This window comes from Nomascus leucogenys, chromosome 12 (assembly GCF_006542625.1).
Source record: "Nomascus leucogenys isolate Asia chromosome 12, Asia_NLE_v1, whole genome shotgun sequence".
NCBI classification, from domain to species: domain Eukaryota; kingdom Metazoa; phylum Chordata; class Mammalia; order Primates; family Hylobatidae; genus Nomascus; species Nomascus leucogenys.
Genome location: NC_044392.1, coordinates 49,254,400 through 49,280,833, shown reverse-complemented (window position 1 = coordinate 49,280,833; position 26,434 = coordinate 49,254,400). Strand labels below are relative to the sequence as shown.

General features: G+C 43.8%; 1 protein-coding gene across 2 annotated transcripts; it reads right to left on the bottom strand.

Moving 5' to 3' along the window:
- Positions 1 to 14,969: 14,969 nt before the first annotated feature.
- Positions 14,970 to 26,017, bottom strand: S100A10 (S100 calcium binding protein A10). 2 transcript variants are annotated; one of them, XM_030824505.1, is made up of 4 exons: positions 25,865 to 25,971; positions 24,588 to 24,729; positions 18,192 to 18,344; positions 14,970 to 15,379 (listed from the first exon to the last, which is right to left on the bottom strand). In XM_030824505.1, exons 2-4 carry the CDS (start codon positions 24,714 to 24,716, stop codon positions 15,218 to 15,220), a joined length of 444 nt encoding a protein of 147 aa, XP_030680365.1. In that variant the 5' UTR covers positions 24,717 to 24,729; positions 25,865 to 25,971; the 3' UTR covers positions 14,970 to 15,217. The 2 variants fall into 2 exon arrangements, with proteins under 2 accessions (XP_030680365.1, XP_030680366.1); XM_030824506.1 differs by lacking the exon at positions 24,588 to 24,729 and having other exon boundaries at positions 25,865 to 26,017.
- Positions 26,018 to 26,434: the final 417 nt, after the last annotated feature.

Below are 26,434 nucleotides of genomic sequence, written 5' to 3'. Positions count from 1 at the left end.
TTACGAATATTTATAAAAGAAAAAAAATCATTAGTGACTTACTGCCACAATATTTCACTCTGGCTGGTGGACTTTAATGATGTTTTAGGTCTCTAGGAGTTAGGGTTAGCTCAGAGCTGAAGACTGATACTTCCCAGGGGTTTTCCTAGTGAATGACTGAGGTTCCTCAGGGGAGAGCTTGGAAGAGGATGCATGCTAGTGCTTGATCTGTTATCGTAGGGTTCTTGCTCAAATGCACTTGAATTCCTCTTTATTGAGGGGCTAGGTGTCTGTGCGTTGACTCAGGTGTGGGAGTTGGCTTAGAGGCAATGATGTTCTACCATGTAGACTTAAGTCAGGTCTCTGTTCAGACCTGAAATATTTTCAGATATACAGATATAGTTGAAGTATATTAGTCTTTGTGACCTTATGATTAATAAGGCACCACCAAAGATCCCCTTGGACAAACTATTCTGATAACCTGGCCAGCCAAATTGCCTATTTTGTTGAATTGGAATCGGACACTAGAGTCCTGCTAGTTGGCATTTACAGCCCCGGGATTCTAGTATTCTTGTTGAAATCAGGGAGTTCATTTCTACTGCAGCATCTCCCACTTGCCTAGCTCACTCATAGAAGAGTCTTCCAAGTTTTTCCCAATATATATAAGCAGAGTCTTAATAATCTCCAGGCTTCTTTTCCCGAGCTTGACTTTGTAATGGCTCTTTGGGGCATGCCAAGATCTGACTCTAGTTAAAAGTACAGAGATGGGGGGAGGGGGGGTGGTGAGTGTGGGCGGAGAAGGAGATGAACTGGCTTCCCTGGCCTGATCCCTCCCCCAGGTTGCAGGATCCTCAGGGGAGGATGAAACACTCACCAGACAAGGAGGGAGAGAGTGGGGGCTGTGTCTGCCACATTCTACCATATTTTCAAATTCTAGTACTTAAGGTTAAATTCTTCCTGTTCAGTGTCCTAAATGTCACACGAAAGACCTTACCAAGCTGTGGATTTGGTGATCCACAGAGTCAAACTTTGTGGTGTTTTTTGGACTGTCTCCAAAAGAGATAAGAATTTTATTTAAAAAATTTTTAATTGTAAAATATATATGTTTTATTTTTAAATTATGCAAAGTTTTGGGTTTCAGTCCATGTCATCAGGAGAAATCATAAGAGTTTGAGCTTATTATTGTCTTTTTTCTGTCCAGTGACTTTAGTGGAAACCATTCCATTCCATAGGCCTTGAATTCCTCAAGTTGTTCATGTTGGTCTATGACTACTTTGCCCCTCAGCACTTCCCTTTGATGGATTATTTATCCAGGTGACCATGGTAATAATTTCATTAGTTGAGATTCTTCCCAGTACTTGCTTCTCTGGGTCACTAGCTCCTGATTGAAGTCTGGATCAATTTACCTGATAGGTGGGGCCTAGGCCTGGAGCTAACTTCCTAGTAGTAAGGGAGTCTTGGAACTGACTACCTGGGTTTTCAGCCATTATAGGGGAAAGAAGACTCTGCCCCCAACAAGACTCAAAAGATGGGGAATTCGTCAAACATATGAAGGGAATTCAGATGCTGGGCAGCCCAAAACCCATCCAGGGTCTATAGCACCTCCTGACGAAGTTGTTAGGGAGAGTAAATAAGATGACATAGAAAAAGTATCTAACATAGTACCTTGTGTTACATTTCAGTAAATGTTAATTCCTAGTGTCTTCCTGGTTAATAAAATAAACAGCACTGAGCCACGAAGAATGGAACTGTGAATATATAGTTAAACTTGAGCATTGACCCTAGATGTATGACTTAAGGTTTAACAGGCAGGTTAGGAAAGGTTATATTAATTGTCTTCTGCTCCTTAGAAACCTCCATTTTTTTGGGCCAGTCATGGTGGCTCACGCCTGTAATCCCAGCACTTTGGGAGGCCTAGGCGGGCGGATCACGAGGTCAGGAGTTAAAGACCAGTCTGACCTACATGGTGAAACCTGCGTCCACTAAAAATACAAAAATTAGGTCGGTGTGGTGGCACACGCCTGTAATCCCAGCTACTCAGGAGGCTGAGGCAGGAGAATTGCTTGAACCTGGGAGGCAGAGGTTGCAGTGAGCCGAGATTGCGCCACTGCATGCAGAGCGAGACTCCATCTTAAAAACAAACAAACAAACGAGCAGCAACAAAAAAAAAAACCCTCTATTTTTGGTGTAAGCATTGACATTTTGATTGAGAAAAAGTATGAATATTCAACATTTTTTCCCTAAAAAGCTCTTTTACAAAACCAGTTTACCTATTTTATCCTGTTATAAAAAGGAGATAAAAAAATTAATCAAAATTTGAATCTCTCCCCAGCCATAAAAAGTTGTATAAATTTGGCATAAATTCATCATTGTGTTGATTTTTCATTGGTCAGGAACTTACTCCTGCTTGCTATTCTATCTGGGTGTCTCACGTTGGGTTTAAACTTACGAATAGGTATAAAAGAATAAGTAGAAATGAGAAAATACTGCTTTGACTCCTCACCTTAACCTGAAATTAGAATGAAATTGTTCATGAATTGTGTAGTCACAGCTGCATTAAGATTAGATGCCCCAGAGGCATATTTATTGGCTTGGAAATATTATCTTCATTTGCTGGCTTCCATAAGTGACAAAAGAATGTCACCATTCACGTTTCGCTCTACATGACTTGGTGATTCCTTCGCATGCATATATGAGTGTTAATTTCTTCATCACACATTTGCAGAGCCCCTAGTACATCTTGGATGTTACAGCAGGCTCTGAAAGAACAGCAGTGGAAAGACTTGGTCCCTGTACTTACAGTATAATAGGGACAGACGTATGAGCAAGTAATTGTAGTATAATGTGACGAGTGTGATAATTAATGCATGCACAAAGAAAAGTGGTGGCCCCAAGGAGAAAATAGGTAATTATTGTTGTGTGTGGGGGTGTGGATTTAAAGAAGTAGTCACAGAGGATGATGTCACCAGTTCTCAGCAGTGACACATAAATGAAAGGCAATTAAGTAGCAGATGTGAGTTCCTTCACACTTTCTTGTCCCCGCTTCTTACTCCCTCCCTCTTGCTGACTGGAAGTCTCTGAGTCACCACTTGAAGGAGAGTAGCCAGACTCACTGTACTTTAATGTGCTGTTTGACTCAGCAGTTAACCTCCTGTGATACAGCCTGTCTGTTCTGTTGCCAAATTACATAAATTTGTTATTAGACTTTGAGGACTTACTGCTAAGCCATTAAGGCTAACTCTAAATCAGTTCATGAATTATAAATTATTTTGGCAGCGACATTATCCATAGACCTACATGGCTTCTGTCATTTTTATTGAAAGCTATCTCCATGATTTCTTTTCTTTTTTATCTTTTTGAGACAGGGTCTTGCTCTGTTACCCAGGCTGGAGTGCAGTGGTGCAATCTCGGCTCACTGCAGGCTTGACCCCCTGGGCTCAAGCTATCCTGCTTCAGCCTCCCAAGTAGCTGAAACTACAGGCACACGTCACCATACCTGGCTAATTTTTTAATTTTTTGGAGAGATGAGGTCTTGCTATGTTGCCTAGGCTGGTCTTGAACTCCTGGCCTCAAGCAATCCTCCCACTTCGGGGTCCCAAAGAGCTGGGATTACAAGATTATCAGTGATAGACTGGATAAAGAAAATGTGGTACACCTGGCCCTCCATGATTTCTTGAGTTGGAGGTCTATATTCCACAGAGTAACTGAGGTGGAAACTAGGAGAAAGTTGAGCCATAGCATCTCATGCTCCTCCTTCCAGTTTGGCTAAGTTATGCTATAACTTGTTTTTAGCACTGTTTCAGTTCTTTTCTTTTAATTTCCACAATATTTTTGGCACCTAATATGTACTGTGCCTATTTATAAAGTTTTACTTTGCGCCTGGAACTGTGCTAAATTGTTCTGGTGCAATAATGAACAAGAAAGAGATGGTCTCTGCCCTCCTGAAACTTAACAGAGTACTACTGGTGGAGGCAGAGAATTAAGGAAACTTTTGGAGAAGAACAGGGTGCCTTGAGAGCAGATAGAAGGAACATAAAACGTGAACTTGGGAATTCAGGATGGCTTCCTGGAGAAAGTGACATTTAAGCAGACATAAAAAGGTTGAAGGAAAGTTAGTTAGATGAAGGCTAGGGGATTGTGTTTTAGGAAGAGAAAGATAGTATGTGCAAAGGCCTGGAGGAGGGAGAGCATGAAAGGGACAGAAAGAAGTTCTATGTACCTTGAAAATAAAGTGCAAACTGAGAAATGCAAGGGCTAATGTTTGAAAAGGAAGCAGGGGCCTGATGATGAAGGGACTTGTGAGCCATGTCTTACAGGCCGGGCATGGTGGCTCACGCTTGTAATCCTAGCACTTTGGGAGGCTGAGGCAGGCAGATCACTTGAAGTCAGGAGTTCGAGACCAGCCTGGCCAACATGGTGAAACCCTGTCTCTACTAAAAATACAAAAATTAGCCAGGTGTGGTGGCGCATGCCTGTAAAACCAGCTACTCAGGAGGCTGAATTAGGAGAGTCGCTTGAGCCCTGGAGGCAGAAGTTGCAGTGAGTCAAGATTGCGCCACTGCACTCCACTTGAGTGACCAAAAGAGACTCTATATCAAAAGAAAAAAAAAAAAAGAAATCTGTCTTACAGAAATACCATTCAAGCCAGCAATCCAATTACTGGATATATATCCAAAGGAATATAAATCATCCTATTGTGAAGACACAGGCACACATATGCTTATTGCAGTACTATTCACAATGGCAAAGACGTGGAATCAACCTAAATGCTCATCAGTGACAGACTGGATAAAGAAAATGTGGGGTACACATACACCATGGAATACTATGCAGTCATAAAAAAGAATGAGATCATGTCCTTTGTGGCGACATGCATGGAGCTGGAGGCCATTTTCCTTAGCAAACTAATGCAGGAACAGAAAACCAAACACCACATGTTCTCACTTATAAGTGGGAGCTAAATGGTGAGAACACATGGGCACATACAGGGGAACAACATACACTGGGGCCTATTGGAGGGTGGAATGTGTGAGAGAGAGAGGTTTAATAACTAATGGAAAAATAGCTAATGGATACTAGGCTTCATATCCGAGTGATGGCCGGGTGCGGTGGCTCACACCTGTAATCCCAGCACTTTGGGAGGCAGGTGGATCATCTGAAGCCAGGAGTTTGAGACCAGCCTGACCAACATGGTGAAACCCTGTCTCTACTAAAAATACAAAAATTACACACCTGTAGTCCCAGCTACTAGGGAGGCTAAGACAGGAGAATTGCTTGAACCCAGGAGGTGGAGGTTGCAGTTAGCCGAGATTGTACCACTGCACTCCAGCCTGGGTGACAGAGCGAGACTCCATCTCAAAAAACAAAACAAAACAAAAAAACCTGAGTGATGAAATAACCTGTATAACAAACCCCCATGACACATGTTTACCTATGCAACAAACCTGCACATCCTGCACATGTACCCCTAAACTTAAAGTAAAAGTTAAAGAAAAGAAGACTGTCTTAGGTTAGGGTACTTCAAAAGCAGAAATTGAGGCAAGGGTTTGGATGGAAGTAGTTTATTTGGAAGGTGATTCCAAATAAACGGAATGGTGAAGGAATGGGGAAGTAAGACAGAGAAGGGAAGCAAGCCCATAGAGTTGTGTTAACAAGCAGGTTACTGGACTGGGCAACTGAAGCTCCGTCGAACTGAGACCCTCTGCGAGATGGTGTAGAACATGCCTCTGAGTGGTTGCACCCAGTGAGGAAGTGGGGGCATTTATCCAGCACTCTCATCCCTCAGTGGCTGGGGGTACCTTCTGGGAGCCTTAACTCCCCCACACTTCTCGCCTGCCCTGAACTCTTCAGAGAATGCCCTCAGGCTAAGAGATGAGACACAGTCAGACATTGTATGTAAGGGAACAGTCTGTAAGTGACACCAAGGGTGGGACAAGGGTATGTGGGCAGGACACTGACAGTATCTTCTGAGAGTCTAAACTTAGTCCTAAGAACAAATGAAATCTACTGCAGGCTTGGAATGCATTTTAGAAAGCCAAGTTTGGGTGGGGCGCGGTGACTCACGCCTGTAATCCCAGCACTTTGGGAGGCTGAGGAAGGTGGATCATGAGGTCAGGAGTCTGAGACCAGCCTGGCCAACAAAATGAAACCCCGTCTCTACTAAAAATACAAAAAATTAGCTGGGCGTGGTGGCAGGTGCCTGAAATCCCAGCTACTTGGGAGGCTGAGGTAGGAGAATCATTTGAACCAGGGAGGCAGAGGTTGCAGTCAGCTGAGATCACACCACTGCACTCCAGCCCAGGCAACAGTGTGAGACTCTGTCTCAAAAAAAAAAAAAAAAACACAACAAAAAAAAAGAAAGCCTAGTTTAGCTGAATGGGCAGGGTAGGTTGGAGTGGGCAAAACAAAGTAGACAGATGAATTAGGAGTATTTTAATAAAATTCCTTTCTGCTTAAACAAGCCTGAGCAAATTTTGTTGTTTGAAACCAAGGACCCTGAGAAGATGGGTCTGTTCACATGTTGAGTGAGGTAGGGTGGGGAAGATGAGTGTTGCTTTGATGTTGAGTGTGACAGGCCTGTGGAACATCCATGCAGGGTTGTTACTTTAGTGATGATAACTGAATGGGGTGAGGGTGATGGTAATGAGATTACCCAGGGATAGAGTTAATGTGGGTAGAGAAGAGGGCGGAAGCTATAGAAAGACCGACATTTAAGGAGGAAGAGATGCTGGACGGGTGCGGTGGTTCACGCCTGTAATCCCAGCACTTTGGGAGGCCAAGGCGGGTGGATCACGAGGTCAGGAGATCGAGACCATCCTGGCTAACATGGTGAAACCCCGTCTCTACTAAAAATACAAAAAAAATTAGCTGGGTGTGGTGGCGGGCGCCTGTAGTCCCAGCTACTTGGGAGGCTGAGGCAAGAGAATGGCGTGAACCGGGGAGGCGGAGCTTGCAGTGAGCAGAGATCGCGCCACTGCACTCCAGCCTGGGCGACAGAGGGAGACTCTGTCTCAAAAAAAAAAAAAAAAAAAAAGGAGGAAAGGATGCTAACAAGGGAGAATAAGCGTAAGCCCGAGAGGCAGGAGGAAAATGCGACCTTATGGAGGCCAAGGGAAGAGTGTTTTAAAAGAGAGAATGGCCAAAAACAGCAAATCCTGCAGAATAGTCAAATAAATTAAGGGCTAAAAATGGTCTATTAGCAGGAGATTTTGGGTAGTTTGGGTGAAAGCATTTTTAAAGAAGCAGTGGAGGGATAATACAGATCAGAAATAATTGAGAAAGGTGAGAAAATGGAGGTAGCAAGTAAGCTCAATTCTTTCAAGAGATTTACAGGATATGGGATTTGAGGGACTGCTTTCTTTTTCTTCTTCTAATGGAAGAGACTTAAACATATATAAAACGTTAATGGGAAGGAGTAGAATGACTTGGTAGAGGGAGCAATGGAAAGAAGATAAGGAAGCAAGCAGATTGGTGGAGTGAAATCTTGCAGAAGGCCGGGAGTAGATGAGATCAGAGTACCGCAGGAGGGATTAATCCTAGAGGAAAATAAAGGTTTCTAGTTCCTTTTAATAGAAGAAAAGCAGGAAAGGACAAGTGTAGGTTATATATTATTATTTAATCCTTACACAACTCTCTGAGGGCGAATATTGTTTCCCCCAATTTGCACGTGATGTATTGGAGGTCCAGAAAACTGAGGTAACTTGCTCAAAGTCACACAGGAGAACCTAGGCGTGACCCCAAGATTAATGCTTGCTTTGAGCCCAAAGTGTAATGCTTACTTACCTGCAATATTTTAAAAGCTTAAGTTCCCTATAGGGAGTGCCCTGAAAATGACTGGAATTTAGTTAGGTCCTTGTTTTATGACTTGATAAGCTAGAATGCAAAGAGATTTTACTGGAGCAAACATACAGTGCCATTTGGTAGAGATCTAGCGAAAGAAGCTGCCCTCAATTAATGTTTGACTAACTCAGTACCAAAGGTCTGACTTTTCTTAGTGAGTATGCCTGCTAGAATAAACACGCTCACTTTTGCCTCTCTGTGCTACTGAGATGCACCAACATGGACATCTTATATATATTATATAATATTGACTAATCTAGTCAATATTAATATAGTGCCAACTATATGCCAAGCATTATTCTAGGTGCTCTAGGATAGTAACTTAATCCTAGTTCTATTATATCCATTTTACAGAGGATAAATTTGAGGCACAAAGAGGCTGAGTAATTTGCTCGAGGTCACACAGCTTGTAAATATCAAAGTCAGAATTTGAACCCAGAAATCTGGCTCCTGACCTGAGTCTATGCTCTTAAACAATTATGCTATTGCCCCTCAGGCAGGAACAATTAGTCTCTGGTGAAGAGAATGCCTAGACTTGATTCTCAATTCTGATTTTCTGACTTCTTCCCCATGGACTAAATAGTTGTTTGGCTAAAGGCATAGACTTTAATTTCAGACCTGGGTATGAACCACACTCTACCACTTAAAAAGTTGTGTGGCCTTGGACAAATTACTTCTCTACAGCTCAGTTTCTTAATCTGTAATGTGGGGCCAATCAGAATTTTCAACTCAAAGAGTCACTGTGAGGATTAAATGAGATAAAGCATGTTAAGAGCTCAGCAGAATGTGTGTTCTATAGATAAGCCTGGGCTTAAGGGACCCTGGAGATGACGTTTTCATCTATCTCATTCTTCCATTCCTGTTTTAGTACTCTCATCCAAACTTTAGCTTCTCTTACCATGGATTACTACCATATGCACTTAAAACCTTTAAAAATCACATTAATATATAATTATTAAAACAATGCTTGTTTACTCAACATAGAAAAATTCTTAAAAATATTTTAAAAGCTATGAATTATGTTAAACATTATAACTTTATTAAATTTGTTTTTTGAATTTTTTGAGACAGGGTCTTGCTCTGTCACTTAGGCTGGAGTGCAGTGGTGCCATCATAGTTCACTGCAGCCTCAAACTCCTCAGCTTAAGTAACTCCCCAGGCCAGATGAACTCCCCAAGCCAGACGCCTTGTCCTCCCAACACTGCCCTGCCCATAGTGGATTTTCCTCACTGTTCTTTCTCGCCTGAATCCTTCTTTCACACAACCCTCTACCTGCAGAGCTAACACCAGCATTTACCACTCACTGATATTCTTTTAACTCCTATATATTGTCAAGTATTGTTGCTTTGAAATGAAGTCTTATTCCATGAGACTGTAAACTTTGTATGCCAGTGACCACATTTTCTATGTAATTTGCTACTTTCTATGGTGCTTTAAATCACATCATTGAAGGGAAATTTTAATTTGTAAATTTGTAATATGACCAAGACACCTGGCTCTGTGGACTGACTCACTGTGGCAACCCGTCCCAGAGTGGGGCAGGACAGAGCAGAGTCCTCCCTGCAGAGAGCAAAGCTGAATCGCCCTCTCCTCCTTCTAGAAAAACAGGCTTGAGGCTAAGTGCTCCCGATGCTCATCAGGGCCTTAATGGAAATGCCCAGAAGAGATTGAAGGGAGTGGCCTGAGCTTTTGCAGGAAGAGCCGGCAATGCAGGGGCTGCTCATTGATTAGCTGCTTTGGGTAACATGGCAAATATGATTTTTACACTGAGCAGGTCAAGTTCTGTGTCCAGAGAGCTAACTGAAATTATTTCCCCCCTTACTGAAAGGACAATGTAAGGATGCTAAAGAAAACATTGATAACATGACTATTTCCATGTTACGAAATTTATTTTCATTTTATATAACCCCTTCCAGACTTTGCCCATTTTCAAGCATTTGTTTTTATTTTTTCTTTGAGATGGAGTCTTGCTCTGTTGCCCACGCTGGAGTGCAGTGGCATGATCTCGGCTCACTGCAACCTGCACCTCCTGGGTTCAAGGGATTCTCCTGCCTCAGCTTCCCAAGTAGCTGGGATTACAGGGATGCACCACCACGCCCGGCTAATTCCCACTTTCATGCATTTAAAAAAATATACAGTAGCTACCATTAGAGTGAACATACCATTTTTCAGATGAGTTGGAATCTCAGTGGGAAACTAGATGAACTAATGTTCTATCAGAGGCTTTTCTCACCTAGGTGCTGTGGCCCTATCATCTTGATTTTTTTCCCTCTCAATTTTGGCATGACTTGCCAGAGGTCAAATTTTTTTCCTCCGTACTTAGAGCTTCTCAGAAAGATAAAAGTGAATCCCCGCCCTGTTTTATCTTTTGTAGCCAGAATGTGATTGGAATGTGAGCAATGGAGAAAAGTGGGTTGAACATTCACAAGAACATACTGTCTGATTGTCTCCTTTTAGACGAGGACCATCTCTTTTTCCCGAAGGAGTAGTAATAACCCAAACCTAGGACCTGTAGAGATTTTTATTGAGCAACCTCGCCCACAACATATCCTTTATTCTCTCCATTTATCATTCCTTTAACACCTCCTGCCTGTCCTATCCCACCTACACACACTTTCTGCAGTGAGCACACACCACTTTAGACATGCTGGATTCTACGTGGCCTCCTGAGTTTTCTGCGTCCTGGACATTCCTTTGCTCCATCATTACTACGTCCAGGGATGCAGCAGAGAAGAGTGGCTAAAATCTTAGACCACCTGTGTTCAAATCCTGCCTCCACCTTGGTCAAATAACCTGTAAAGTGGGAACAGTAATAGTACCTACTTCATAGTTGTTGGGATGAACAAACGAGTTAATACTTATAAAGCACTAGAACAGAGCCTGCAATGTAGTAAGAACTCAGTGTTAGCTGGTATCCAAATCCAAATTTCTTCCAATCCTCAAAGACCAGATAACATCTATCTCTTATACAAAATCTTATCTGACTAGCCTCATCTAACCCATGAAATCTCTTACTCTTTTGAAAGAATAACACAGTTGATAGTTAATTTACTGAAATAGCCCCTCGAGACAACTGCAGAATACAAGCTGCTCTGCCTATGGAGTAGCCGCTCTTTATTCCTTTCCTTGCTTTTCACTTTACTCTGAAAAAGAAAAAGAAAGAAAGGAAACAAAGGGAAGGAAGAAAGGAAGGAAGGAAGGAGACTATCTTGATATCTGGGTTTAAATCTTGAAACAATATGTGCTGTGGGACTTTGAGGGAGTTACTTAAGTCTTAGTTTTGTCATCTGTAAAATGGATGTTATAATACCTTAAAAGGGTTATTGTGAGGTCCAAGTAAGGTAAATGCTTAAAAAGTATCTCATACAGGTCCTGACTCATGGCAGACCCTCAATAAATACACAGGCTCTTTTAAAATATATTATTTAAAATTTTATGGATTGTGAAAGTGCAAATGCATGTAGGTGGGCTAGGAAAGAATTGCACAGAAAACTAAGATAATATAGCACTGTATATAAAGAAAATTACAATAGTCTCATAAACGTCTTTCTGGAGCAACAATTTCCCCAGCCAGTGACTCCTACTCTGGAAACTAAACACAGCTGGGTGTATTCCCTTTAGTTTCTCTCTCTCTCTCTTGCTCGCTCTTGCTCTCACTCTCTCTCTCTCTGTGTGTGTGTGTGTGTGTGTGCAGGCATGCACTCAAGCAGACACACATATTTAGAAAAGAAAGTAATCCGATTACATACCAATTTTGCAGTCTGCTTTACTTTACGTAGACATTTCCCCATCTCATTTAATATTTTTCAAAGTGATGGCTTTGATGGGCCACATAACATCCCATGTACATCTAAACAATCTAAACATAACTTATTTAACCATGACCCCATTGTTGAACATTGAGGTTTTCTTAGGTTTTAGCTATTCTAAATAATGCTGCATCAAATAGCTTTGTATATGAATATCATAAGTATCTTTGATTATTTTGCTAAGAGAAATTCTTAGGAATAGAAATACTGGGTCAAAGAAAACACATTAAAGGATTCAGGTACATATTGCCAACTTTTGCCTCTCTGAAAGGTTGTATAAATTACATACCTATCAACAGTGACCACAGGTGCCCATCACGTCTCCCTTGCCAATGCTCTGTTGTGTTGTCAGTTAACTTTTTGTCTGCTTTATCTATTATCTTTCAATCTAGATTGTAATCTTCTTGAGCAGGCACTGTGGTCATCTGCTTCTTTGTACCTGCCTTTATACAGAACATTGCTTGGTGCCATTCACATGGTAGCCCTTATTAATATTTGCCAAGTGAATGAATTTCTATTCACAACTATCCCTGTGGGGTTAAGAGCTGGAGAAGGGACTTGAACAATCACTTTCAAATTGGTCAAATTTGAAAGAGAGAGGTTTGTAGACTTGTCCTTGGTCTCCTAGTGAGATGGGTTAGGTAGAAAACTATTAAATCACAGGTGGTTGGCCGCTGTTCAGGGGACTTGGACAAGGGAGTGGGTCCAAGAGAGAAAAATGATGTTTTTCAGGGTCAGCTCTGCAGCGTGTTTGAAACTGACTTTCTGCACTGCTATTCATTCTTTTTTCATAACTGGGTGTGGGGAGGGGCGGGATCTACTTTTTACAACTCAGCCATGTAGCAGAATGAGTGGAATTTTCCAGATGGTTCCTCTTGATGACTGTTGGCATGATGGCAGTTTTGCCCCCTGGGAGCCATTGGGCTGCAACCCCTGAAGCCTAGACAGCAGTTTTAGCACGTCAGATTGTGGGATCTGTGTGTTTTTGTTGGCACAAAGAGCCATGTGGGATTTCAAGCCATAAATACCATTTCTATTTTCCTCATACAGCTCCCTAATAAATGAGCAATGAGGCCAAAGCGAGGAAGGTGTCATAACCCTTTCCCTCAATACGCATACACATCCATCCCAAATACAGTGACTCAGATCATTTCCTGGCACTGGGCACCTTTCTGAATGAGAGTTTGGGGTAATCTGCTGGGAATAACACATTGCTTCAGAATTTTTCTGAATCTACATACCCACTGTGAAGATGAGTTGATGCTTCCTTTCTCCTACCCTGAGAGCCTCCCTCCTCCTGGGATAGTTGTGTTTTTGTTTTCAGGTGAAAGAGGCTTAGAGTGTGAAAGTTTGCTATGGATTTCAGGACATGTGAGCGCATAATATCTCCCTCTTATAACTTTCCCTGTTCATTTGTGAGTTGACCACTAATCTTCCTAATACCCAGTAAACACAGTTGCCCAGGAGGCAGGTAAACCAAAGGGGTGAATCCAAACTGACAAATTCTCATGGATTGCCTTACTGTGATGGGCCAGTTTTTTTTTTCTTGTCTCTGTATCTATTACAGACGTTATCTTCCAGAGCCTCCTTTCCTTAGAGCCACAATTTCTTTAACTTCCAGGTTGGAAGACTTCACGTAGGATTAGGAATTGTCACTGTGGTAGAATCAGCTGCTAGTGTGCAAAGGTTGGAAAATGTTAGAACTTTATTTCCCAGAGTCCCTTGCGGTTAGGAATTTGTTGTGGTTGAGGCTCTGCCAGTCAGATGCACCTCATTGAGACTTGGATATGAGAGCCCAGCCATATGTGGAAAGAGGGAGGGTGATGGGGATGTGCGCTTGCTTGTGCAGACTGTGCCATGGTCCTGGGGCAGCCAGCTGTGGTGACGGCTCCTCATGCAGCAGGCAGCTTCCTGAGCCAGCAGCTCCTTGGCGGCCCAGTTCTGTAGCATGGGTTTGGAAGTCATTCCTGGAGTCAATCTAGAGTCACTTCCTTTAACTAATCAACTCCCCTCCTTCATTAATACTCCTGTAATAAATCCCTCTTTGTAAACTTGCTGATATAATGCTTCAGCCGCAAAGCTATGGTTTGTTTTACATTGTTCATTTGTTGACTGAGATAAAATAAAATGGTTGGAATGTTTTCCTTGACTTTGATTTTATTATGGATTTCTTTCTACCAAAGCCAGTTTTGAACTATCCTGTTCTCTTTTGCATGCTTTTCCTTGTGACTATCGATAACTTTATATTGCACTTTTTCCCAGAGTGAGATGGAAGTTTTTCCCAGAGTTATATTGATGTGTCCAATCATAAAAGTAAATATTCCAGGCCGGGCGCTGTGGCTCACGCCTGTAATCCCAGCACTTTGGGAGGCCGAGGCAGGCAGATCACAAGGTCAGGAGATTGAGACCATTCTGGCTAACATGGTGAGGCCCTGTCTCTACTAAAAATACAAAAAATTAGCCGGGCGTGGTGGCGGGCGCCTGTAGTTCCAGCTACTCGGGAAGCTGAGGCAGGAGAATGGCGTGAACCTGGGAAGGTGGAGTTTGCAGTGAGCCGAGATCGCACCACTGCACTCCAGCCTGGGTGACAGAGCAAGACTCCGTCTCAAAAAAAAAAAAAGTAAATATTCCATCTTCTTTGACCTATTTACTTGGAACAATGCTATGTGCCAGTTCATGGAATTCATATATCACCTCTCCATAAAAGCATAGAGTACTGTGTTATTAATAAGCATATAGCATGTGATGCACATATACCCGGAAGCTTCTAACAGGCACAAAAAAGGGCTAGGAGAAATATTTGGCATTGATTGTCTGTCAAGACATCAGTACTGACACTTCATTTTCAACAAAAGTGCACTGCCCCGTATATAAGTCATGCCTACCATATTTCCTGACATCCGGGAGTTGACTTAGTAGATGCTAACGTGATGTTATTACCAAGGTGTCAAGCTACACCCTCTCCTCCTTTGATTGGTTCTCCTAGTTCTGCCTTAGGTTTGCTGACACTTTGCTATGAAAAACGGATTCAGACATTGCAGGCATGCAAAGTGCTGGCTAGAAAAGCACTGATTTAACCGGGCAAAACTGTGCCCAGTAATTATAAACTTACAATATATTCCTGTAGAGCCTTCTCCCAATCCTTCAAGTTTGAGTCCTTCATATAGACACAGCTACAAGGGCAGAACAGTTAGAGAAGTCAGACTCCAAGCCTGAATGAAGAGTGTTTTCTCATTTTGCCAGTTCTGTGAGAAAAGCTCTGCTGTGTGCTGGCTGCCCAAGGGCAAGCTGCCTCTTGGGGAATAAGCATTTCTGAGGGAACAACAAACATTCTGTCTCAAATTTGGAACTAAAAAAGAACTTTATTTATTGAGGACATGGGGATGCAAACAATACAAAAATCAAAAGCTTATCTGGTATTTAACTCTTCTTTCTCTGCTTGTCAAATGAGAGTTAGATTTTATTTTTACATTTGCTAAGGGTCCTGATCTGCTCATGAAATCCTTCTATGGGGGAAGCTGTGGGGCAGATTTCTTAAGCGACCCTTTGGGACAACTTTTATCAGGGAGGAGGGAATTGCTCATTTCTGCCTACTTCTTTCCCTTCTGCTTCATGTGTACTACAAAATAGTCATTGCATGCAATGGTGAGGCCTGCAATTAGGGAAAAGAAGCTCTGGAAGCCCACTTTGCCATCTCTGCATTGGTCCAGGTCCTTCATTATTTTGTCCACAGCCAGAGGGTCTTTTTGATTCTGAAAAAAAAAAAAAAAAAGAACAAAGGCAAGAAATACCAGTCAAAGGTTGCAACAATGAGCTTATTTGATTTGTACTGCTGAGAACTGTGTATGTATCTCCCAATTACTTGAGCTCTTGTTTTAGGTCATAAGCAACCTTTGGAGGTCATCTAAATGTATTTTTTTTTTTTTGGCTTGAGGGAGCATTTCAGTAATTTCATATTTAGATTCTGCCTAAGAACCACCTAAGCTCCTCATTTTATGGTTTAAACTTACATTCTCTTATTAAAATTTTATTCCTAATGGCATGGTCAAATCCCTTACAAAGGAAACTCCTTATGAAAAGATATTTATGATTTAGGGAGTAAGTTTTGGATCACTGTCCTATGGATTTTAAAGAGGTATTAATGATGCCATGGGTTGTTTTAGGTTTGGAGAAGACAGCTCTCATTCTTCTTGGCACAGCGGAGGCCAAGCTAGTTTGGCTTCATATCATATTAGCCACGTGATGCTGAGTGAACCACACAGCTTAGTGAGCCTTTGTGTATCAACGATGAATTGAGGGTGTTGGGCTATAGTGTTTCTAGAATCCTTCCATTCTTTGAGTTGGTAAGTCTATGTCATCCTATACTCTTCGCTGGATGTTGTATATTGGACCAGTTTCAAAAGGAGTATGTGGGATGGAGTCTTAAACTCCCCATGACGCTCAGTGCCTGGTAAGAATGTATGGAACAGAGATGGGCAGGCAAGATCCCATTTGCTTTTATCTTGCTTACATGGTGATTGGCTTCAGCACTCCTTTTTGTAGTGATGCTGGTCAGAAGCGGTAAGGTGTGGTTTTTCCTGTAGGGTCCATGCCATCAACCAGAGAGAGAAATATGGCCTATTCGAGATTGTTAAAGGGCTCAGGTAAAGTATTTATGAATTCTGATGACTATATTCATGAGTGAGGGAAATGATACGCAGTGTTTCAAGTGTGCTAGATGTTTCTAAATTGCACTCAGAAATTCCTAAAACTGTAGCAGCAGCATTTCCCACATGAGCACTGCAAACTCCTACTCTAGCTAAACCTGCTCTGTGCAGCTCTTGGTGGGTTTCAGCTAATTCTGGCCTCACCCTCAGCTTCCTGGCTGTGGTCAGAATGAGTGAAATCTGGATGACATAAGGGGTCTACTTTAGAAACAAAATGCTCTGTTAATGCAGTGAGTGTAGGTGTTTCCGGAATTATGACTCTGTGCCTGGAATAAATTACCCTGCCATGTTTAGTGCTCCACACTACATATACCCTTTGTGTGTCTCATGCCACAAAGCCTTTAGGAAGAAAGGGTCTGTGTCTTATGTGATACTCACTCTGGCTCCTAACAACACTCTTAACAAGTGTTTAGTGTACTGAGAATGCCTTTGTCCATAGGACAGGCAGGCTTACAATGAGCACATTTTGTCCTTGCGTCTTAATGCTTGTCTTGAATGATTGTAGAAAGTGAAAGTGACCTTGCAGATAATTAAGTCCAGCCCTCTCTAATTTTACAGGGGAGGAAACTGAAGACTAGAGAGCTGAAGCAACCTGCCCATTGTTAGTTAAGGCAGAGCCAGATCTTCTAACTCCTGGTCTGGGGCTGTATCACAGGACTCTACAAAAGCAGAGATAGCATTAGGTAATAACTACAGCGCTGAGAGAGTAGTTAGGCTATTAACATCTGTTTATTTAACTGATATTGATGACATACGAATTATAGCATACTAAAAAGCCTCATCTGTTTATTTAACTGATATTGATGACATACAAATTATAGCATACTAAAAAGCCTCATGTTTATTGATTGCAGGAGTCAGGGGCTTGACTAATGTGCTATTTACTAGGTAGATGACAAGAGGCAGGACCCAACGTTTTACCATATCTCCTCTCGCCCTTTAGAGGTTAATGCATTATTCAACACAAAGCACAGAAACAATCTTTTCAATCTACCACAATTGTGGTAGGGAAAGAAGGACTTGCATTTCAGTCTACTATTTTGTCATGCAATGTTTCACCTTCAGTTGAATTCAGTAGCCACCTCTCAAGAACCTGGAATATAAAAGGACAACTGTGCCTTGTGGCCCCATGTCCTGAGTGATGTATCTGAGCTGATGGCAGAGTCCTCTTCTAGGCCTTCATGCATCTCTCAGTCTGTCAAAGGTGAGACATAAACTCAAACTGCTCCTGTGTTATCAGAGCATTATTATGTGAAAAGCAGTTATTTCTGGAGTGATATGTGGCTTTTATTCAGTAGATGACTGACACTGCTCCTTTGTAGTATTAGAAAAAGAAAAAACAATCTCTTTATCTGAAGAGATTTAAGAAGGGAGATTTGAGTTGCTCAAAATGGAATGTGACCAGGATGTGGCATCTCCACCACCAGGTTTTTGGACCTGAAGGTAGCCATTTTCTGGTTGGCTACTCTTTTGTGAAAAGCTTTCTTTCTCCCAACTCTGTCCCCAACATCGTCACAACAGACACAGATAACCAGATGGAGTTTTCCAACAAACAGCTCATATTGTGGTTATTTGTATGCAATCTTATTTCACCTGCAGACTGTAAGCTCCTTGAAGGTTGGGGCTGTGTCTTCATTACTTTCTGTTTCCTCAACAGTATCTTACAAATAGCAGGTACTCAATACTATTTAATAAATGAATGAATGAGGTCATTCATTCATTCCTTCAGGTGACTACATTCATTCATTCACTAGTGGTGACCTCCAAAGGGAAGGGATGGAAACAAGAAGGAAAAGGAACCAAGGCCTAGAAGCATTGACTTTTATGTCTGGTTCTTTGTAAGCCTTTCAACACTTACTTCCAAAAATCCAGGGAACTCCTTTTCCATGAGTACTCTCAGGTCCTCCTTTGTTAAGTAGCCTTTATCCCCAGCGAATTTGTGAAATGTAAACATCATGGTTTCCATGGCGTGTTCCATTTGAGATGGCATTTTGGTGTGGTCTGTTGAAGCCTATTAAAGGATGTAAAGTAACAGGGTCTACATTAACTTTTTTTGGCAGACTTTATGCATGAGTTTATTTTTTTTAAATTGAAAGATAAAATTATATGTACTTAACGTGTACAACATGATGTTTTCAGGTATATGCACATTGTGGGATGACTGAATCCAGCTAATTAACATTTGCATTACCTCACATAGTTAGCACTTTTGTGGTGAGAACACTCAGCCACTCTTTACTATTTGTCAAGAATACAATATATTGTAATTAACTATAGTCACATTGTTGTACAGTAGATCTCTTAAACTTATTCCTCCTAACTGAAATTTTGTATCTTTTGACCAACATCTCCTCAACATCACTCCAGTGCAATCACCCCAGCCCATTCTATTCTTTAGTTCTATGAAATTCAGTGTTTAAGATTCCACATGAGTGAGATCATTTGGTAATTGTCTTTCTGTGCTTGGCTTATTTCACTAAGCATAATGTCCTCCAGGTTCATCTATGTGGGTTTACGTTAACTTTTAAGCCATATGTATTGCCAGCCTTTTTAGGATAATTGGAAGGATGGAGATTAGATCATCCATCTGATCCTCTCCAGCTTTAAAATTCAGTGAATGAATCTAAGAACCAGTCCACCCCAGTTTGGGTCTCTTGTTGGTAGAAATAGACACCTCAGATACTGGTGCTGTAAATAAAGGGGTTTAGCTCACTCCAGCTAATTTGCATGAATAACCTAATGAAGAATAGAAACTCTAATCATTTAGAAAAGCAAGATCAGTGTTCCTCTTTTTTTTTTTTGAGATGGAGTTTCGCTCTTGTTGCCCAGGCTGGAGTACAGTGGTGCGATCTTGGCTCACAGCAACCTCCGCCTCCCAGGTTCAAGCAATTCTCCTGCCTCAGCCTCCCGGGTAGCTGGGATTACAGGCGTCCGCCACCATGTCCGGCTAATTTTTTGTATTTTTAGTAGAGACGGGGTTTTGCCATGTTGAGCAGGCTGGTCTCAAACTCCTGACCTCAGGTGATCCACCCATCTCAGCCTCCCAAAGTGCTGGGATTACAGGCGTGAGCCACTGCGCCCGGCCCAGTGTTCCTCTTTTTAACTGACAAAGCACCTACTGAAAGAACAGATAGTTCATAATTTCTCTTGGCACTAGTAAATGGGATTCTTAGATATGGCTGATACTAACAATCCACACAGTCAAGTCTGGTGAATATGAAAACTTCACCCTTCTAAGCTTAACGTGGTAACTTGGTTCAGTGTGATTCTAGGGTTTAGAAATCTGCTTACAAATGAATTTATCTGCTGGGTATATATGTATTCTTTTTTTTTTTTTAGACGGAGTCTTGCTCTGTCACCCAGGCTGGAGTGCAGTGGCACGATCTCGGCTCACTGCAAGCTCCGCTTCCTGGGTTCACGCCATTCTCCTGCCTCAGCCTCCCGAGTAGCTGGGACTACAGGCGCCCGCCACTGCGCCCGACTAATTTTTTTGTATTTTTAGTAGAGACGGGGTTTCACTGTGATCTCGATCTCCTGACCTCGTGATCTGCCTGCCTCGGCCTCCCAAAGTGCTGGGATTACAGGCGTGAGCCACCGTGCCCGGCCTATATGTATTCTTCACTAAAGTTCTGAACTTGTTATTTATTGCAATAAAGACAGTTGCATCTCTGGCAGTAAAATGCAGTTGCTCTACCCAAATAGAAAACTACTCAAAGTCCATTGTCTAGTTCACTTGAGAAGCAACAAGTAATACTATAACCTAACTCATTTGAGGGCCTCCTATGTTTTTAGTGACATTAGACAGATGAGCTGCTCTCACAGTCTGGGGTACAGTGGGAGAGCAACAGCTTTCATCATGAAGCGTTTACAAGAAAGGAAAGGAAACATGTCAGATCATTACATTTGGGTATAATGAACTAGGGGTATATGTCTCATCAAGACCCAGTACGTGGTACTTAATAGAACCTCAGTGAATTTTGGCTTAATTGGAAGGAAGCATTTGGTGAGAACAGACAAGCTTTGGCTAATATCACCTAAAATCACCACTGGATAGGAAACAGGTGAATGTGAATGGAGACTGTAATATAGCACTAAAAAATAAAAATAAATAATCACAAGAATAGGCTTTGAGCTTAGATTGAAGGGCTGGCAAATTCCTCTGCTGAAGAGCTCTAACAGGAACCTGAGACATGCTTTGGTCTGGTTCCTATCTCTGAGAGAGGCCTGTTCCACACTGATTCTCAAATGCTACCTTTTACAGAGGAGAAGGAGGAGTTGGTAAACATGAGGATTGAGCAATTAACACTTAAGAATTGTAAATTCTACCCCTTAATCTCCAGAAAAGTATGGGAACCAGCAGGCCAAAGAATGCTATAAATCAGAATCTGGCATGAGTCATCTGAAAGGCAGTTAGTTATCTTGGAGAGAGCTGCAAATTAATGCTTCAAGGTCTGCTGTCAGATGAATTCCAGGGGAACCACACCCTTTTCCTTCTCTTCTGACACAGCTCAGATCTGGCTCATCCCCCATCGCTCATATGGGTTTCAGATGGCAGTGGGCTTACAGAGAGTCTGCCTTGCCTGGACTGGTACTCCAAGTCCAGCAATTTAAGAGAACTGAACTGGGCGAGTCACCTCTGGGAGAAGGACGTGGGATCCCACCCCAGTTCTTAAATAACTCAGGAAAGGAGTCAGACACCACAGAGGTTCAAAAATACCTGTGCTCAAGTTCAGAGCAGCAGAGCACTTCAGATCAATTCCCAAAGATCTCAGAAATTGGAACTGGGTAGGGTACCTAGTTCACTTTTTTCAGATGACAGGGCAGAAGGAAAGTGCAGAATTAAGAAAGGGAATGCAGCAGGGTAAGGACCTCTAAATTTTAAAAAGACTAATTTAGGAGCTTCTAAGAAATACAAGTTGTCAGCTGAGGAAATCCTGGCCACCCTTGAGTATCTTCTTCAAGAGAGCAAGGTGAGTCTACCTCACACTGTGTGAGTGCTCAGGTCTGAAGTCACTAGTCCCATGCCTCTCTTGCCCACAGCCATTACGAAGTGATGGAGCTTCCCTCTCTGAAGTTACATCCTTCTCCCACTGGGTCTTCCCCTCCCCTCCTCTCCCAGCAGTTTTATTCAGTGGATGGATTGTGAATATTGCAGCCAGCTGACTCCCTATGTGTCCAGTAGGCCTTCTGCAATAAGGATGCAGAGGAGGGAGTAGCCAGGAGGTGAAAATAGCATTGAAAATCAGTGGAGAAGCCCTTGTCTCCTCAGTACAGTGCCCCAAAGGGCACTGACCAGGGCCACAGCAAGGAACTCTGTTTTGAAGAAGGAGCTGCACACTGGCTTTAAAATAAGACAAAGGAAATGGGGAAATGTTGTGATTAAAACTCTGTTCTCTTGGCTAGAGGATGAATCATGTAACTCTTGTCTGAGCGCAGCCAACGGTTGCCCAACTGAGTCAGCCCTGCTGGCCCTCCGTTCTTGGGTGGGGCTTGCCTGGGCAGGGCTGTCTGCAGCACTGACTGTTAGCTGCCAAAACTGAAGTTCTTCAGGGACTTCAATCTGGCATTTCCACCCTCACCTCGCCACTCTGCAAGCTCTATTCCTGGGCAGATGTGGGCTTCCTGCATCCTGGTTAGACATACTTTGACAGGAGGGCCTTGGGGCTGGGGCTGAGGGGCAGCAGTGTCCTCTCTATCCCCAATAATGTACTCTTGCACCTGAAACATTCAATTCCATTTAATTGTTTACTTATCTGCCTGAGATTTAAGCTTCTCTTGATCAAGAACTACAAATTATTCTGCTTTTATTCATGGAGCACTATATAACTGCTATGTGCATAAATGAACCACACAATCCCTTGGGCAGTAGCTGAGGTGCAGATGTGATTACCCAGGACTAGTCCGAAAGCCTTGTAGCTCAGAGCTCAGGAAGACAATGTGAGAGCTGGGAATGGCCAGGAAAGGGGCTCCAAAAGTGTTCAACTATGAACGGAACAGTAGAGTACACAGGAGTGCACATTCCATATGCAAAAGGAAAAATATGTGTCCTGCTAAACAGGTCTAGTCAGAATGACTATGACTGTGCTCCTTCTCTTCTAACACTTGCTGTTTTCTCATGTTTCATTCATCCCATCTCCTACTTTTTGCTTTTCTAGTGCTGCTATCTCACTGCTGAGCTCCACAGGATATAACAGCCTTGCTGTCCACTCACCTTTTATTGAATTATTCTATTCTGATGCCTATACACGCCCTCTACATGTTTGTCTGAGCAACAGGTCTTAAGAAGGGAGGCTGAGACATCTTTCTCTGCATAGTTTTCTCTACGGAAAACAATTCTGGACTCCACAAATTTAGTTACCATAGGAGGAATTCAATTTTCCATTTTTGGTTCTCCCTCCCTGAGCACCTACTTTGAATGTCCCAGACATGATGTTAGGCACGAGGGTGTTCACACACACATACACACACGCACACACACACACAAAGCTCTCCATGGTGCTTGCCTTTGAGGAGTTCACCAGCTAATGGAATACTATTAAAGCATTTGGCCTGAATTCTAGTTATTTGTGTTTCTGTTTCTTTCCTCACTAGGTTGCAGGTTTTTTGAGCAGGGTCCCAATAGCCAGTGCCCCAGCCCTCATACAGCCTGCTCCATGAATTGTTAAGAAATTGATAATGATGTATTTTGGTTGTCATGGGAGTAGCAGGCAAGCAGGAGTCCTCCTCCGAAAAGTGTCTGCCCCTGAACAATCTCAAATGTTTGTTCTGGACCTATGCCTAGATCCCGGCTGCAGTTTCAAAGAGGACACTTCTGAAGAGTGAGTCGGACTTGCTTTGCTCCTCTGTATCTTGTCCATACCCTAGTTTTCTTACAGCCCACCCAGAAAATAAACGGCAGGGCGTCAGTAAAAACAAACATCTGTTATTTAAAATATGTTTGAGGTTTCCTTCCTTTTGCTTTAGAAATTTTGGAGTTTTAAAAATTGAACCCAGAAGGCATTCTTGAATTTGATCTCTGAAGGGAATTCAGAAAAAATGAGTTGAAGCAATGGATCTGGATCCAGGCTGTCTCTCTCACTTCTCACCAAATAAAACTTGCTCACTAAAGAACTGGGCAGCAAAGGAACGTTTCAGATGCAATTCAATAGGAAGAAAGAACTTGGAAGAAACCTCCTCCAATCTAACCAACTACATGAATTTTTCCTTAAAGAATGCTTAGGCATCAGCCTAATCAGCCAACATAGCTATTGTCACAACTGCTTTTAGTTAAATCCTTTGGTAGGATGGGCGGTACTTATTTAGTAAAGGGACAGAAAGTGCTGAAAATTGTCTAAAAGAAGTACATTCTTTCTTTTTGCTTTTGATGTGGATTCCTAAATTTGTTGAGTCCCCAGAAAAATGAGAAACTTAAGATGTTAAAATTTTAGTCCAGCTTTCTCAGCACTTTGAGTGCTAATTTATACATTATAACCCTGAAAGAATTCCATTGTTTCTCTCAACTTTACACTTTAAAAGACTGGACTGTGTCCAAGGGTATACCAAGTGGGTTGTGCTCTACAAAAATCACATTTTTTGAACTGTCAGTAGAAAGCAGGGAGGCACACAGTCTCAGCTCCACCCAGCTCAGGCCTGACCTCACTGGAGTGGCTGCTTAGGAGGCTGGCCAGAGGCCAGCACACGGGAGGAAAGGGGCCTATATGATGTGTCTGAGTAAAGCTAAGAAGAGCATCACCTAGAAAGCAGGGTGAGATCCAAAAATTGCTTCATGCTCAGTAGACCAAAAAAATTGGAAGAACCTAAATAAGAAACTCCAAATGGTGGATCAAGGGCCACAGTGAAGAAACTACCCTCTGGCTGTGAAGGAACAAATATACCATTTGGAAGGGATGATTAAACAGAAACTGGATAGGAATCTGTGGGGGCAGGGCCGATGAAGAAACTTCCAATAAGTTATACGAACTCATTCCCACTCCAGCCCCTGGCATTATCTTTTGCAATTTGCTGAAACATGTTGGAGGCAAAGATCACCGACTGGGTGTTTCCATGAGCCTGGCCTCACCTAAAACGCACAACATAAAACTCCACTCCTGGAGACTGAAACTCAAGCTTCTGGGGAAAAATATCCGCAACAACTGCAAACCTCAACGGGAAAGGCTACCTCCCAAGTAAGGCTGAGGCAGGCTGCCAGGCGCATACTGGCCGATAACGAAAAGCGGTCTCGCCAAGGCCCTACAGATCTAATTACTGCCCTCACCTGCAGTTCAGTCGAGGCCTCTCCTGCAGACTGGCGGCCAGACCAGGTGTGACTCACTTCCTCTTGGAAAATGCCCTCTGAGATGGCACAGTTCTCCTTTTCCTTCAGGGAGTGTTCTGTCCAAACCATCCACCGAGAGTATCTGCAACCGGCCACACCCACATGGTCTCACAGCTGAGTCACAGGCCTCAGACCACTAGGAGAATCCTGGAGCCCTTTGTGCTAACCACGCCCTGCAGAAGCTCCCGCAGGGACGGAACTGGGTGGGGGAAGAAAACGAGGTGGGCTTAGTGCATCCCAGAATCTGGCTTAGGGCTCCCCTGTGCTGGCCTGGCTTGGAGCGCTCTGCATTCCACCCCCAGCCAACAAGGCAGAGCTCCTGGTTTCACTTAGGCAGAGCTGGACTGAGGCTGGACAGGGCAGCAGTGTCCACGGCTAGGGGCAGCGCCATTACTTCGGCCAAAGCACAGGTGGTGAACCAAGTACCAATGGCACGTCTGTCTGTCTCACTGCACCGGGCCAAATTAATCTACGATTGGAAGATCCTTCATCAAGCCTGCTCTTCCTCCATCTCTTTCTAGTTCCACTTATTAAGATAGCAAGGAAACCCGTTCAGTAGAGAAACCACGTCACACAGGGCCCTCTCCCACAAATCCCAGCCAAACTGCTTTAGAAAGAAAACAAGTGGACCTCCTTCCCTCAGCAGGAAGACCCTTCCCGTCGAGCAGACAACAGGAAGCCCCAACCAGAAACGCCTGTTTGGCCGACGGACTAAGGGACGCCCCCAGCTGCCTACTCATCCTACCCGCGCCTACTTGGGCCGTACAGCCGGGAGGAGGCTACGAACATGCAGACCCGGCCTGCGGGCGGAACCCACCAAGAAACACGCCAGCCAGGGCAGGGGCGTGCAAGAGGGATTCGGTAACCCCAGAGACGAGTGGGAAGGCAGGAAAGGTGGGAGTAAAGCAACGCAAACATAAAGGGAGGAGGGAAGAGGTTCAGGGGCACCAACATCACGGTCCCCTCCTAAAGAACAAGTGCCCCCTCCTCCGGTCCTCGTGGGTCTGGGGGCGGCCGCGCTCGGGCCGGGGAGGGGCACTGCTGGCCTCGTTTGGGTGTGGCCCGGAGCACCGAGCAGCGGATTCCCCACCAGCCGCTCCCCGCCCAGCCCCGCGGTGCCCCGGACGCCCCGCGAAGCCGGGTGCAGGGGTTTCCCCGGGCAGCAGGTCCGGGCCTGGGGACCACCCAGGAGGGGCGCGTGGGCCGGCGGGGCTCACCTTGGCCGAGGCGCGGCGGACGCTGGGCTAGCTGGGCGAGCTGGACGCGGGGCGGAGAGGCGAGCGCGGCGGGCTGTGCGCCTTCCTTAGTACGTGCGGCGGGTGGGTAGAGGGAGGCGGCGCGGGAGCGGGAGGAGCCTGGCGGGCGCTCGGCAGGGCGCTCCCCAGTCCTGTCTCCTCCCCCTCTTCCTGCCCCCGACTCCCCCGACCCGGGGCGCGCGGCCCACGCCCTGCCCTCGCTCCCGGACCCGCCTCGCTGAGGCCTCGCCCGCCCCAGACAGAGCGTTCTTGTAAACTTCTCTTCAGTAGGAACAGTCCTGCTCTCGAATATTTCAGGGCATCCGCACCCTGGGCCTGCCCTTCCTTTCGGGTTTGGTTTTAGAAAGTGTAGAAATCAAAGAACCCGGCCGTCCTGCGGGTGGGGCACGCTGTCGCAGAACCAGAGGTAACCGGCTCTGCGGGCACCTACGGGTCTAGGAATTACTTGCTGGATGACCCTGCAAGGAGTGGCACGTGGAGTCCTATCGACCTCAGAGGCACTATCAGATTAGCCCTAGGAGGTCCATCCGG